General features: G+C 47.2%; 3 protein-coding genes across 3 annotated transcripts; 2 read left to right on the top strand and 1 right to left on the bottom strand.

Moving 5' to 3' along the window:
- Positions 1-78: 78 nt before the first annotated feature.
- PHACADRAFT_212170 (uncharacterized protein) lies at positions 79-897 on the bottom strand (the record flags this gene model as incomplete). Its single annotated transcript, XM_007399275.1, has 3 exons — positions 79-226; positions 291-791; positions 850-897. 3 exons carry the CDS (start codon positions 895-897, stop codon positions 176-178), a joined length of 600 nt encoding a protein of 199 aa, XP_007399337.1. The 3' UTR covers positions 79-175.
- A 550-nt stretch (positions 898-1,447) lies between these two features.
- Positions 1,448-2,425, top strand: PHACADRAFT_199037 (uncharacterized protein; the record flags this gene model as incomplete). The annotated part of the gene is made up of 2 exons (XM_007399274.1): positions 1,448-1,454; positions 1,794-2,425. The coding sequence occupies 2 exons, from the start codon at positions 1,448-1,450 to the stop codon at positions 2,423-2,425; spliced, it is 639 nt and encodes a 212-aa protein (XP_007399336.1).
- Positions 2,426-2,937: 512 nt separating this feature from the next.
- On the top strand, positions 2,938-3,743 carry PHACADRAFT_199036 (uncharacterized protein; the record flags this gene model as incomplete). The annotated part of the gene is made up of 2 exons (XM_007399273.1): positions 2,938-3,363; positions 3,420-3,743. The coding sequence occupies 2 exons, from the start codon at positions 2,938-2,940 to the stop codon at positions 3,741-3,743; spliced, it is 750 nt and encodes a 249-aa protein (XP_007399335.1).
- Between the last annotated feature and the right edge of the window lie 7,776 nt (positions 3,744-11,519).

Raw genomic sequence — 11,519 nt, 5'->3', positions numbered from 1 at the left:
GAAAGAATACTGTGGAATCCGGGAGAACCATCTGGAGTATGTAATATTCATGACAATTTCACATGAGTTTGTACGAACTTTGCTCCTTGGTCTCCCAGCCTATCTGTACTTTACATGACAACCACGGAATGATGCTACATCCTTTCAAACAATTTTTCCCACAACGGAAAACATTTCACTCGCGCTTAAACATAGGGTTGCTCTTCCAAAAGGTAATTTGGATATCCTGTCCAGAAGGAAAGTAATTCAGCAGCAACTTCGACACTGCGACCAAATCAAATTTTCCGCACCTCGTCCCAAACAGCCTTGAAGCTTGGCTGAGCCTTAAGGTCTTCAAAATACTTGCTGAGGCGAGCGAATTTCTCGCCGCACAGAATCTCAAGAGTCTTCTTGCCATCGCCGGCAGGATACACACCCAAATTGTTCTTGAGCAACAAAAATATACAGGCCAGAAAAGGTGTGATGGTTATGTTGGCGATGTTCCACTTCTCCCCGACAGCAAAGCCAGTGGCCGGGAGCTGCTTCTGGAGTGCGTCTAGACCGTCAATGAGCTTGGTGGCAGGCTCACGCATGAAGAAGTATCCCTTGAAGCCCTCAAAAAATTGGCCGTCGATGACAGTGATAAAGAGGCGAGCTTTAGCACGGAGGACAGGGTCCTTGGGCAGCAGACCGGAATCTGGGAAGAGGTCGGCGAGGAACTCCAAGATGACACCAGACTCTCTGAGCTTGGTGGACTCTTGGGAGGGCTGCTCTGGATCGACTTTGGGGCCACCATAGGTAATGGCAGAGATCTGAAGCATTGAATTCCAGTTTATGACAATGGCTCAATGATGGCGAATGGCAACTGACCTTGCCAACCGGGTTGACCTCCTTAGTGTAAAACACAGGCTTGTTCATCAAGTCGATAGAGTGGAAGGTGTACGCAGCATTTGCCTCCTCAAGGGCAATGTGGACCCTTTGGCCATAAGGAGAGTACTGGACATAAAATTGTGTCAGATGTGTCGTGGGTGTAGCCCTGGCCTTCTATTATTTTTCCATTTTCCTTGATTTTCTACAATTTATCCCACGTTTGTACGACCCTCCAAACATCGTCGGCGTGTTAGCGCCAGTTTACAAGTCCTAACCGCATGCCAATACCTTGAGAACGCATCACCGACAGGCACACATCAGCGCATCAAACATGCCTGCATCACTGCCACCCCGTTACCACATCATGCTTCCTCAGTAACAGCCGCACTCCAATCTCCACCGGACATCTGATCCCTGTCAGCCCAGTAGCGTCATATGATATGACACTCCAGCTCCTGTCCATCCCCGAGTCCGATTGGCAATGAACATCCGACTCCTGTCGGCCTGGCAAACGTCATACAACATGACACACCGGCCCTCGCTTCTCTGTCAGAGTCCTCTGAACACTAGCAGCAGCCGTAGCACAGTCGCTTATGTAATGCCTGGTCTGTGCGCAGCCTGCCTAGTATATAAGGACTGCCGTTGTCGCTACCTAGCCTCCATCTCAACCTCTTGGTTATTGGGCTAGCTGAACAAGCTAACGCATTCGTTGCCAGACCGCCGTTGGTGCCGCCTTTTGCTTAGATCCACACAGTATCCCTCATGTTGTGTCGATGCAAGTCCACAACATTAGGTTGAGATCTTCGTGCACCTGAACTTTACCTCTCTATCCAGTGCCCCGTGCACAGTTTTAAAAAAGTTTATTCTTACCGTTTGAAGAGTAAGTCTCTTCGGCGATTGGTGGCAGACATACGCACACAGCGCTAATCACTGCATAAAACCAGTGCCGAAGGATTTGCCTGATCGCCCTCACGCTTTCAAACGCCTCGCAGATGAGCGTCACCCCCACCTCTGCCGCACGCTGCCTGAAGCTGTTTTTAACCAACTCTATCGAGAACGCGAAGCAGGTGCCCCACACCAATACACTACCACCAAGCTTCGTGCTGTCGTCCGGCACGTCTCCACACTTCCGCCTTTGTCCACCGCACTCCCGACTATCGACTGGGACACAGTCGAGCAGGCCAAACTCGCGGCACACAACGACCGCCAGCACTTTCAGGTGCAACGCAATCAAGCTCACGCTAGGCAGAACGTGCACGCCAGCGGTTTCTTCAGCCACCCTCTAGCGGATCGCCTCACCACCGCCCCAACCTACACGCCCATTGCCCCAAAACCAGTCACCATCGACTTCGCTTGGTACTCAGCCGCCGACCTCACTTGCATCTTCACGCCGAAGTTTGCCGCCACCCTCAAATGTTTCAACGTCCTCGAAACGCTCAACTGCCCCGACGTCCTCACTGACAACATCAACACTGTCTTCAAACTCCATGACCACCTCGCTCACCTTGATCACACGCTCAAGAACGTGTCCCACATTGTCAGCATCGAAGAGTGGAATTGCTGGGACTCAGGATGAAACAAATCGGTGGGATCTCGTTCAAAGGACTGCAGCAAAACTGAGTCCAGGTTTTTAAAGCACTTTGTGCAGTTTGGAACAATGGATACTTTGACTAGAATAGTAGAGCTGGACGAATACATAGTTTTTGAATACATAGACTATGACGAGGAAGGAATTGTCGATCTGTACATACTAGATTACGCGCTCGACCACCTCGTTAAGATAGAAATAGTACAATTATTCGAGGAACTCCCCTTCCACTCTCTATAAATCCATTTTTGGTCCTCCAGAATGAATCAGACATAGTGGCAGACACCAGTCTAGTTTGCACAGCGTTAGCACACGTCTACAACTTTCAAGATGCGTGTGACTACCACATCACTGATGATCGTGAATTAAACACTTGCACCAACTACCTCTGCCCTAATTGATACTACAAACATCCTACGCAACCCGTCCTCACCAAAGATGCACCTTATCTGTTCACCGACAGAGATCAAGAGCAGGAAATCCGAAGCCGATATAATCTCATGGACAACAGCAAACTCACCCTTGACAACTTTAGCTCGGTAGCTATGGATAGACCAGCCAACCTCCCGGCACCACAGACCTCTATGCAGGATCTAATAAATCTCATGGCCATGCTTGTCCGGAACATTAACAGCCTCACGACCACCGTGAACCAGTTTATAGCAAATGCGTGTCAGACGACCGCATCAGTTTCTTCCACCCAGTCGCGGTCTTTTGTCGAGAAGCCCTCTACCTTCGACGGCAAGTCGTCAGAAAAAGCCAGGCTCTTCCGCAGCACTTTTCGTGTGTACATCTGCGCAAACAAAGAAATATTTGCAATGCAGGACACCAATGACGCAATCATCCTCGATGCTAACGGTAACTGGATAATGGACCCTGTCAAAATGATCACGGGCGTCCTTTCCTTCATGACAGATGACACAGCGGTTTGGGCTCACCCTCACATTGAGGAGCTTTCAGATGATCGCATCTCGTTCAACAGACAGAATTCGTCAGACAGTTCTTGGCCAAGTTCGAACCCGTGGATGCAAAAAACGAGGCCAAGCAGAAGCTCATGTTGATCAAACAGGACAACAGGACATTCACAGACTACCTCTCCAACTTCGAAACCTACTCTCGGCGCACCGGGTGGTCAGACAACGATCTTTATGACTGTCTCAAGTCTGGCATGAACTTCGACTACCTTAACAGGTTGTCCTACTTCACTCCCCTAGCCACGAACTACAACATGGTAAAGAACTATGGAGCAACGATCGACCTGCAGAAAGCAAACTTGGCAGCCAATCAAGGCAAACCAGTCTCGTAACCTCAGCCATCAGCAATGCACTCCACCAGCTTCCACGATCCCAACGCCATGGACATTGACACTATGGACATATCCGCCGCTCGCTTTGATGATCTCTTCCAGGGACTCAAAGATCCCACAGAGATCAAACGTCAGTATAACAAACTGATGATAGGTCGCTGCCGCGTCTGCAGTTCCAAAGGTCACAAAGCAGATGGTGCGCACGAGGACACCAAGTGCCAACACTGCGGCAAACCCGGTCACTGGAAGAAGCTCTGCCTATCACGATTGGCCGGGCAACCAGCAAAGTCACAATCGGTCAAAGCCACATCGTTGGGAAGCCCCTCATCGTCTGTTTCTGTTTCTGCCTCTCAAGACTCTGCTGCCGACGTAGCTAGTCTCAAAGACATGATGGTCCTAATGCAAAAACAACAAGCCGAGCTGATGGCAAAGATCAGCCAGGGTTTTTAGCAAGGGCCCAGACTAGAGCTGCAGCTCTGGAGCCCGGTTTAGACAAGCAGCCTTCAACAGTGCCGGCTCCTGTATATTCTGACTTGGATCCTTCGGACAACGTCTCGTCGTGTACTGTGTCGTCAATAGATCATCTCTCGTCCCACTTCTGCGTATTTGTAACATTGTCTGGAATGAATAAATCACTGCGTACACCTGCTATGATTGACTCCGGTGCTACCAGATATTTCCTACATGAGAAATTCGCACGAGAGAATAATATTTACAAACAACCTCTTAAACGACAGATCAGTCTCCGAAACATTGACAGATTGACCAACAGCGCTGGTGCTATCACACACTACGCTAAACTCAAAGTCAAAATTGGATTGCGAGCTTTCGAAGAGTATGACTTCTTCATAACAGACATAGGCCCCAAGAACATCATCCTTGGGTTGCCATGGCTAAAGAAAGTCAACTCCACCATAGACTGGAAAACAGGTGAAATAACACTTCCTGACAGCTCAGAAGCATTGCCCAGTTCTCCTGTGTCGCCAAGTTTAACTAAAGTTGAAGCTAATCGAGCTGAACGCCGGGCCTGGGTGAAGGCCGGTATACTTGATAACGCCACAGACGAAGTTTACTGCCTAGCAGGCTACACTTACTCTCAAAAGGTAGCTGTTGAGCAGAACAAAGAAAAGTACTCAAAAACCTTCGAGCAGCTTGTTCCAAAAGAATACCACTGGCATGCCCATGTCTTCTCTGAAACAGACTCAACAAGGCTTCCTGAACACAGAGCCTGGGATCATGCTATCGACCTCAAACCGGACGCCCCTTCAACCATCCGCTCCAAGGTCTACCCAATGAGCCTGGCCAAGAATCAGGAGTTACAAGCTTTCCTTGATGACACAATCAAGAAAGGCTACATCGTCCCTAGTAAATCGCCCATTGCTTCACCTGTCTTCTTTATAAAGAAAAAGGATGGCAAGCTCAGGCTTATCCAGAACTATCACAAGCTCAACGACATTACAATCCAGAACAGATACCCCCTGCCTCTTGCTAACGACATCATCAACAAGTTACAAGGCGCCAAGATCTTTTCTAAGTTCAACGTCTGTTGGGGCTATACTAATGTCTGGATCAAAGCTGGCAATGAATGGAAAGCCGCCTTTGTCACTAATTGAGGACTCTTCAAACCACTAGTCATGTACTTCGGGCTGACTAACACACCTGCTACCTTCCAGGCTCTCATGGATACAATCTTCGCAGATCTTATTGCCGAAGGAAAAGTCGCAGTATACCTGGACGATATTTTCATCTGGTCTTCAGACCTCACTTTGCACCATAAAATAGTACACGAAGTACTAGAGCGTCTTAAAGAATACGACCTCTACCTACATCCTGAAAAGTGCGAATTCGAGAAAGACCAAATCGAGTACCTCAGCCTCCTCATCAGCGAAAGATCGGTCAGCATGGACCCCGGCAAAGTCAAAGCGGTTACAGAATGGCCCACACCAGCAAACCTGAAAGATGTTAGAGGTTTCGTCGGGTTTGCCAACTTCTACCGCCGGTTTATTCAAGACTTCTTCAAAATTGCCCGCCCACTGCACAAACTCACAAAGAAAGATGTTCCTTTCATGTGGGGCTTTGCTCAGCAACAGGCTTTTGATACCTTGAAGTCCAAGTTTACCAGTGAACCAGTCCTCGCGCTATGACATGCAGACCAAAATACACGCATACAAGTCGATGCTTCTGGCTACGCTACTGGAGGCAAGATCAGCCAGCTAGACCCAAACGATACTTTGTGGCACCCGATTGCCTTCCGATCGCAGATAATGAACGTTGCAGAACACAACTACAAAATCTACGATCACAAACTCATGGCCATAATCGAAGCTCTCAGAGATTGGCGTCACTTCCTTGAAGGACTGCCTAAACCGTTCAAAATCTGGACTGACCACACTAATCTCCAATACTGGCGAACAGCACAGTGACTTACACGCCGACAAGCTTGATGGGCTCTTGAGCTAGCCAACTATGACTTCGTGCTCACTCACAAACCTGGCAAAACACATCTCATTGCAGACCCTCTCTCTCGCCCCATCTCTCAGTATATCTCTGACAACATGGATAACCAAATGCAAGTGGTACTGCCAGATGACAGGTTCGTGAGTGCCACACACAGCCAAGACCTCGGCCCGGCACACTTCGCACAACTAGCTGCTACAGCTTTCGTCACCAGTTCCCCTCTAGAGCAAGAAGTTCGCAATGTCACCTCTCTAGATGACGAGGTTTCCACTGTGCTCTCTAGCCTCAGAACAAAAGGGCCTTGCAAGCTAGTTAGCGGACTCACCGAATGGAAAGAAAATGAAGGTCTCATCTACTACAAGGGCAAACTCTACATACCAAACAACACCGCTCTTCGTAACAGAATCATTGAGTCCTGTCATGACACTCCTACGGCTGGACATCTGGGAAAGCACGGAACCATTGAGCTGGTCTCCTGCTATTACTGATGGCCAGGTATGAACTCTGCCATAGTGCGATACGTGGCTGGCTGCAATAAATGTCAGAGATACAAAGGCGCCAAACATCCTAAAACAACTCTTACCCCGCAAGAGGTTCCCAAAAAACCTTGGCAACACGTCGGAGTCGATATGGTTGGCCCCCTCCCTCAGACAAAATCTCCAGGGAAATACGACGCCGTCACCGTCTATGTCGACCACTATAGCGACCAAGTACACCTCGCGCCTTGCTGAACAACCCTCACAGCAGAGGGGGCATCTGAGATACACTTCCGCGAAGTATTCAGATATCACGGTCTCCCACGCAAAATCTTCTCTGATAGGGGACCGCAATATGCAGCCCATTTCATGCGAAGTTTATACAAATGACTTGGTATCGAGTTGGGTTTAACCACAGCCTATCATCCAGAAGGTAATGGCAAGGTCAAAAGAAAGAACGCCGAGGTATCCAAATTCCTCAGGCTATTCTGTTCGCAACGCCAAGATGACTGGGATGAATGGCTACCCATGGCCGAGTTTGTACTCAACTCACGAATACATGCTGGTAACGAGCACTCTTCTTTCAAAGTACTCTACGGATACAGGCCAGACTTCACTATCCCAGCTGGAAAGCACTCCAATATTCCCACACTAAACAATAGACTTGATTGCATGGTCAAAATCTGTAAAAAAGCAGAAGCAGCTCTCTGCCAGACTAAAGAAAAGATAAAGGCTGATTACGAAACTCGTAAAAACTCACCTCACTCTTTCAAAGTCGGAGACAAAGTCTGGCTATCTTCAAAAGACATCTCAATCCACCAGCAAACTCGTAAACTAGGACCCCGACAACTCAGACCATTTGCAGTTACCGAAGTCATCAGAGAATTAAACTATCGCCTCGAACTACCTACCTGGCTCAAGGTTCACCCAGTCTTCCATGTCGACAGGCTCAGCCCATATCACAACAATGGCATGAACAAACCTACACCTTCTCCGCCAGTGATAGTCAACAACGAGGAAGAATACGAAGTCGAAAAGATCCTGGACTCACGCATCTATCGCAGGCAGCTCCAGTATCTTATCAGATGGAAAGGATATGGACAAGGTGCCGACAAATGGATCCCTGCTAAAAACATCCACGCAAAAGACTGCATACGCAACTTCCACAGGCAGAACCCATCGGCACCACGACAGATCTCCACCACCTCCTTCAGCGAACTCCACAGTTGCTTCAAGCCTATCTACGAACACACCGACCCCAGCTCAACACTGGCCACTAATCCTACAGTGGCAGAATTTGAGTGGGAATTGGGCAGAATACAGGCTATATTTTCTTGCCAGGAGTCTCGATTGTAGGGGGGGTAATGTCATGGGCGTAGCTCTGGCCTCCTATTATTTTTTCCATTTTCCCCGATTTTCTACAATTTATCCCACGTTTGTATGACCCTCCAAACGTTGTCGGCACATTAGTGCCAGTTTACAAGTCCTAACCGCGTGCCAATACCTTGAGAACGCATCACCGACAGGCATGCATCAGTGCATCAAACACGCCTGCATCACTGCTGCTCCGTTACCACATCATGCTTCCTCAGTAACAGCCGCACTCCAATCTCCACTGGACATCTGATCCCTGTCAGCCCAGTAGCGTCATATGATATGACACTCCAGCCCCCGTCCATCCTCGAGTCCGATTGGCAATGGACATCCGACTCCTGTCGGCCTGGCAAACGTCATACAACATGACACACCGGCCCTCGCTTCTCTGTCAGAGTCCTCTGAACACTAGCAGCAGCCGTAGCACAGTCGCTTATGTAATGCCTGGTCTGTGCGCAGCTTGCCTAGTATATAAGGACTGCCGTTGTCGCTACCTAGCCTCCATCTCAACCTCTTGGTTATTGGGCTAGCTGAACAAGCTAACGCATTCGTTGCCAGACCGCTGTTGGCACCGCCTTTTGCTTAGATCCACGCTGTCATGCACCATAACTATAAGTATAGAAAAACTAAAGGAATAATAGGTATTCAAATCAAAAAGAAACTGCTTACTCAGAGCTGCAAAGTAAGCATAAACACTCAAGCTTACTAAAAGTGAATCAATGACTAATAATATGACTCAGCTTCTTAGTAATCTAGAAACTATGCTTAGTAAAGGTCTATGCTCAACAGCTATGAATTACCAAAATATAGTAATACTCTAACAAACATTAGTAATAGCTTACCAATACATTAGTAAAACAGACAGAAGGCTGACTAATACAGACAAAATGCCTATTAATAAAAGTAGAAGTAGCTTAGTAATTACAGTAGAATAGAAGAGCCAGTTTTGCTATTGGCTAAGGAACGACAGGCTGAAAGGTATAAATAGGAGAGGTTCTCTGAGAGCAAAAAGAACAGAACACGAACCCACGAACCCACCAAGCACCACACACACTCTCAAGGATTTAGCTAGCAGCAAACCTGCAGTTAATCCCCTGAGCTCTTTAGCTCTCAGAGAATAGACTCCTTTTTTTAAAGCCTAGGAAATTCCTTAAGCACAGTAGAGCCTCTGACTTTCAAATAACCTGAAGAGAAACGCCCTTGGTATAGTGCACGAGTTCACTATTTGACTAACCCTAGATTGCGAGAGCTAGTGGCGTCATTATTTGAAACTGTGGTACGTCTCCTGTAGAGCTTACAGTAATTAGACTAGCAGTAAAGAGATTAAATCTATCCTTGATCTTCAACTCTAAATTGGAAGCTTCAGACTGCTTCAAGTTATACAAATCCTCTAAGGACATTAAATTGTTCTTACTAGCCAAAGCTTACTAAGTTAACCAAGACATTAACTTGTCTTTGTTACCCTCTTATCTTACTTATCTAAAAACACTATTCTACTAACCCAAGTAGCTAGTCCTTAAGCTACTAACCAAACCTTCTTACAGTCCATCTTCTAAGATTCCTTAAAAAGTCCCTTGTAAACAGGCAAGTGAGGCTTTAGAGTACTTAAGCAGATTAGTAGGTGGTCTTTGAATTAGTCCCCCACGAACACCAGGATAGCTTGGTTGAAAGGCTAACTCAGTGAACCCTGGAAAGAAAAGATTGGGAAAACCAAATCTAAGTATTCCATACTATACCCTTCTTGCTTTTAGTTTAGAACAGACCAAACTCCATTCTCTTTTATTAAAAAGTAACCTTTTAGGATTTCTCCTAGAATCTTCTTTATACCAAACCTCATTTTTATTTTACTTACTTTTCTTATCCTAACCTTTTCTTTACAACAACGCAGTATCCCTCGTGTTGTGTCGACACAAGTTCACAACAAGATGCTTTTGAGAAAGCTAATTCAGTCCCCAGAGAGACCTCAGACGTACGATGTGAGAGTAGAGGGTTACCTGTTCAGTTTGAACCATGATGTATTGCAGTCTGTGGATGCTTAGTTCTGAGTGCTGAGTGCTGATGTTGCTTTAGCAGGTCACCAAAAGTTGCTTTTATAGACATGTGGCAGCATGGCATGACACTGCTGGGATCAGTGAATCAATGAATTGCCAAAGCGAAGTCGTGCCTTGGCAGGCCAATTATGCCGTCTGTGCGTTCTGCTTGATAATTGGGAAGTCGTGCATTGACTCAGCATGTTGCCGCTACTGTTGCGCCGTGTAGCTGGCACGTCCAGCAGCACAGGCATGTCTACTATGGACGAGAGCACAGCAGGCTGAGCACCGCAGCCTACATCCTCTTGGCGTTGGATACACCATTGTATCCATGATGGCAGACACCTAAAGACTGTTTAAAGATTAGGCTTGGAATATTTCAAGAGAATGCAGCCGTTGGAGAGGCTGCACTGCGACTCGACCGTGACTCGGACTGAGAGCAGACTCCTAATCAGCACCTAAAGGATGGAAGCTTTCTCAAGCAGATTATCAGGTTGCGTGATTATCGATTATCGGTTATCATGTAATTACCATGTATATCTTCTATGTCAGCAGAATTTGTGTCTGTGTCAGTATGCTGCACGTAATCTTTTAAAAGTCTCTCTGTTCTAAGGCAACTGGCACAAATTCTGCTGACATAGAAGATATATACGGTAATTACATGATAACCGATAATCACGCAGCCCCGATAATCCGCTTGAGAAAGCTCCCGTCCTTTAGGTGTTTGTCAGGAACCTGACTGAGAGGCGCACACACAGGGTGGTAAGCACAGTTTTTTCTCTTGCAAGATTAGTCGAAGGCTTGTTGAACAAGAACCTGTGTTTCTTTGGGTTTCACTTGAGAAAAATCGGAGACAAACAATATTCACTTTCCTCTGGTTTTACCATGTTTGGACTTATTTTGGTTGCTTTTGCACCGGTTTTTACCTCAATTTGATTTAGCGCACAACTAGGGAAACATAGGTTCTTGTTTGCCTAAGGGCCCAGTTTTCTTGGGGAAAAAACTGTGTCTACCACCCTGTGACAGGAGGCGCATCAACGTTAGCTACAGCTGCGCAGGGACGAGCACCTTGAGCGCTCTACGGTACATTCGCCGGTTTGGCGATGCCCGTCACGAATAGACTTGCAGCGCATATAACTTCAAAAAAATTATTCATTGGGCCAAATTATATACAAGAACACCTCTCGTGATTGACCATTGGCCGGAAGGCTCTGGTACATGCGTACAAATATTAATCCTTCAGGTAGGCGAAAAGCTTTAGCGCCAGGAATATCAGCCGCGTCTGCATGGTCTAGAGCACTTGTGCCTAGTAATGAATAATCAAGTCTCCCACACTACACCCTGCATTTTTCGGAACTGACGAGCCGGTGCTGCCTGGCAGATAGCGCAGGGCGTCCAGCGACTGGAACGCACGAGGATACAGTCACTATGGGGTTCAG

The sequence above is a fragment of the Phanerochaete carnosa genome (genome assembly GCF_000300595.1).
Source record: "Phanerochaete carnosa HHB-10118-sp unplaced genomic scaffold PHACAscaffold_9, whole genome shotgun sequence".
NCBI classification, from domain to species: Eukaryota; Fungi; Basidiomycota; class Agaricomycetes; order Polyporales; family Phanerochaetaceae; genus Phanerochaete; species Phanerochaete carnosa.
This window is presented reverse-complemented; position numbering and strand designations above follow the sequence as displayed.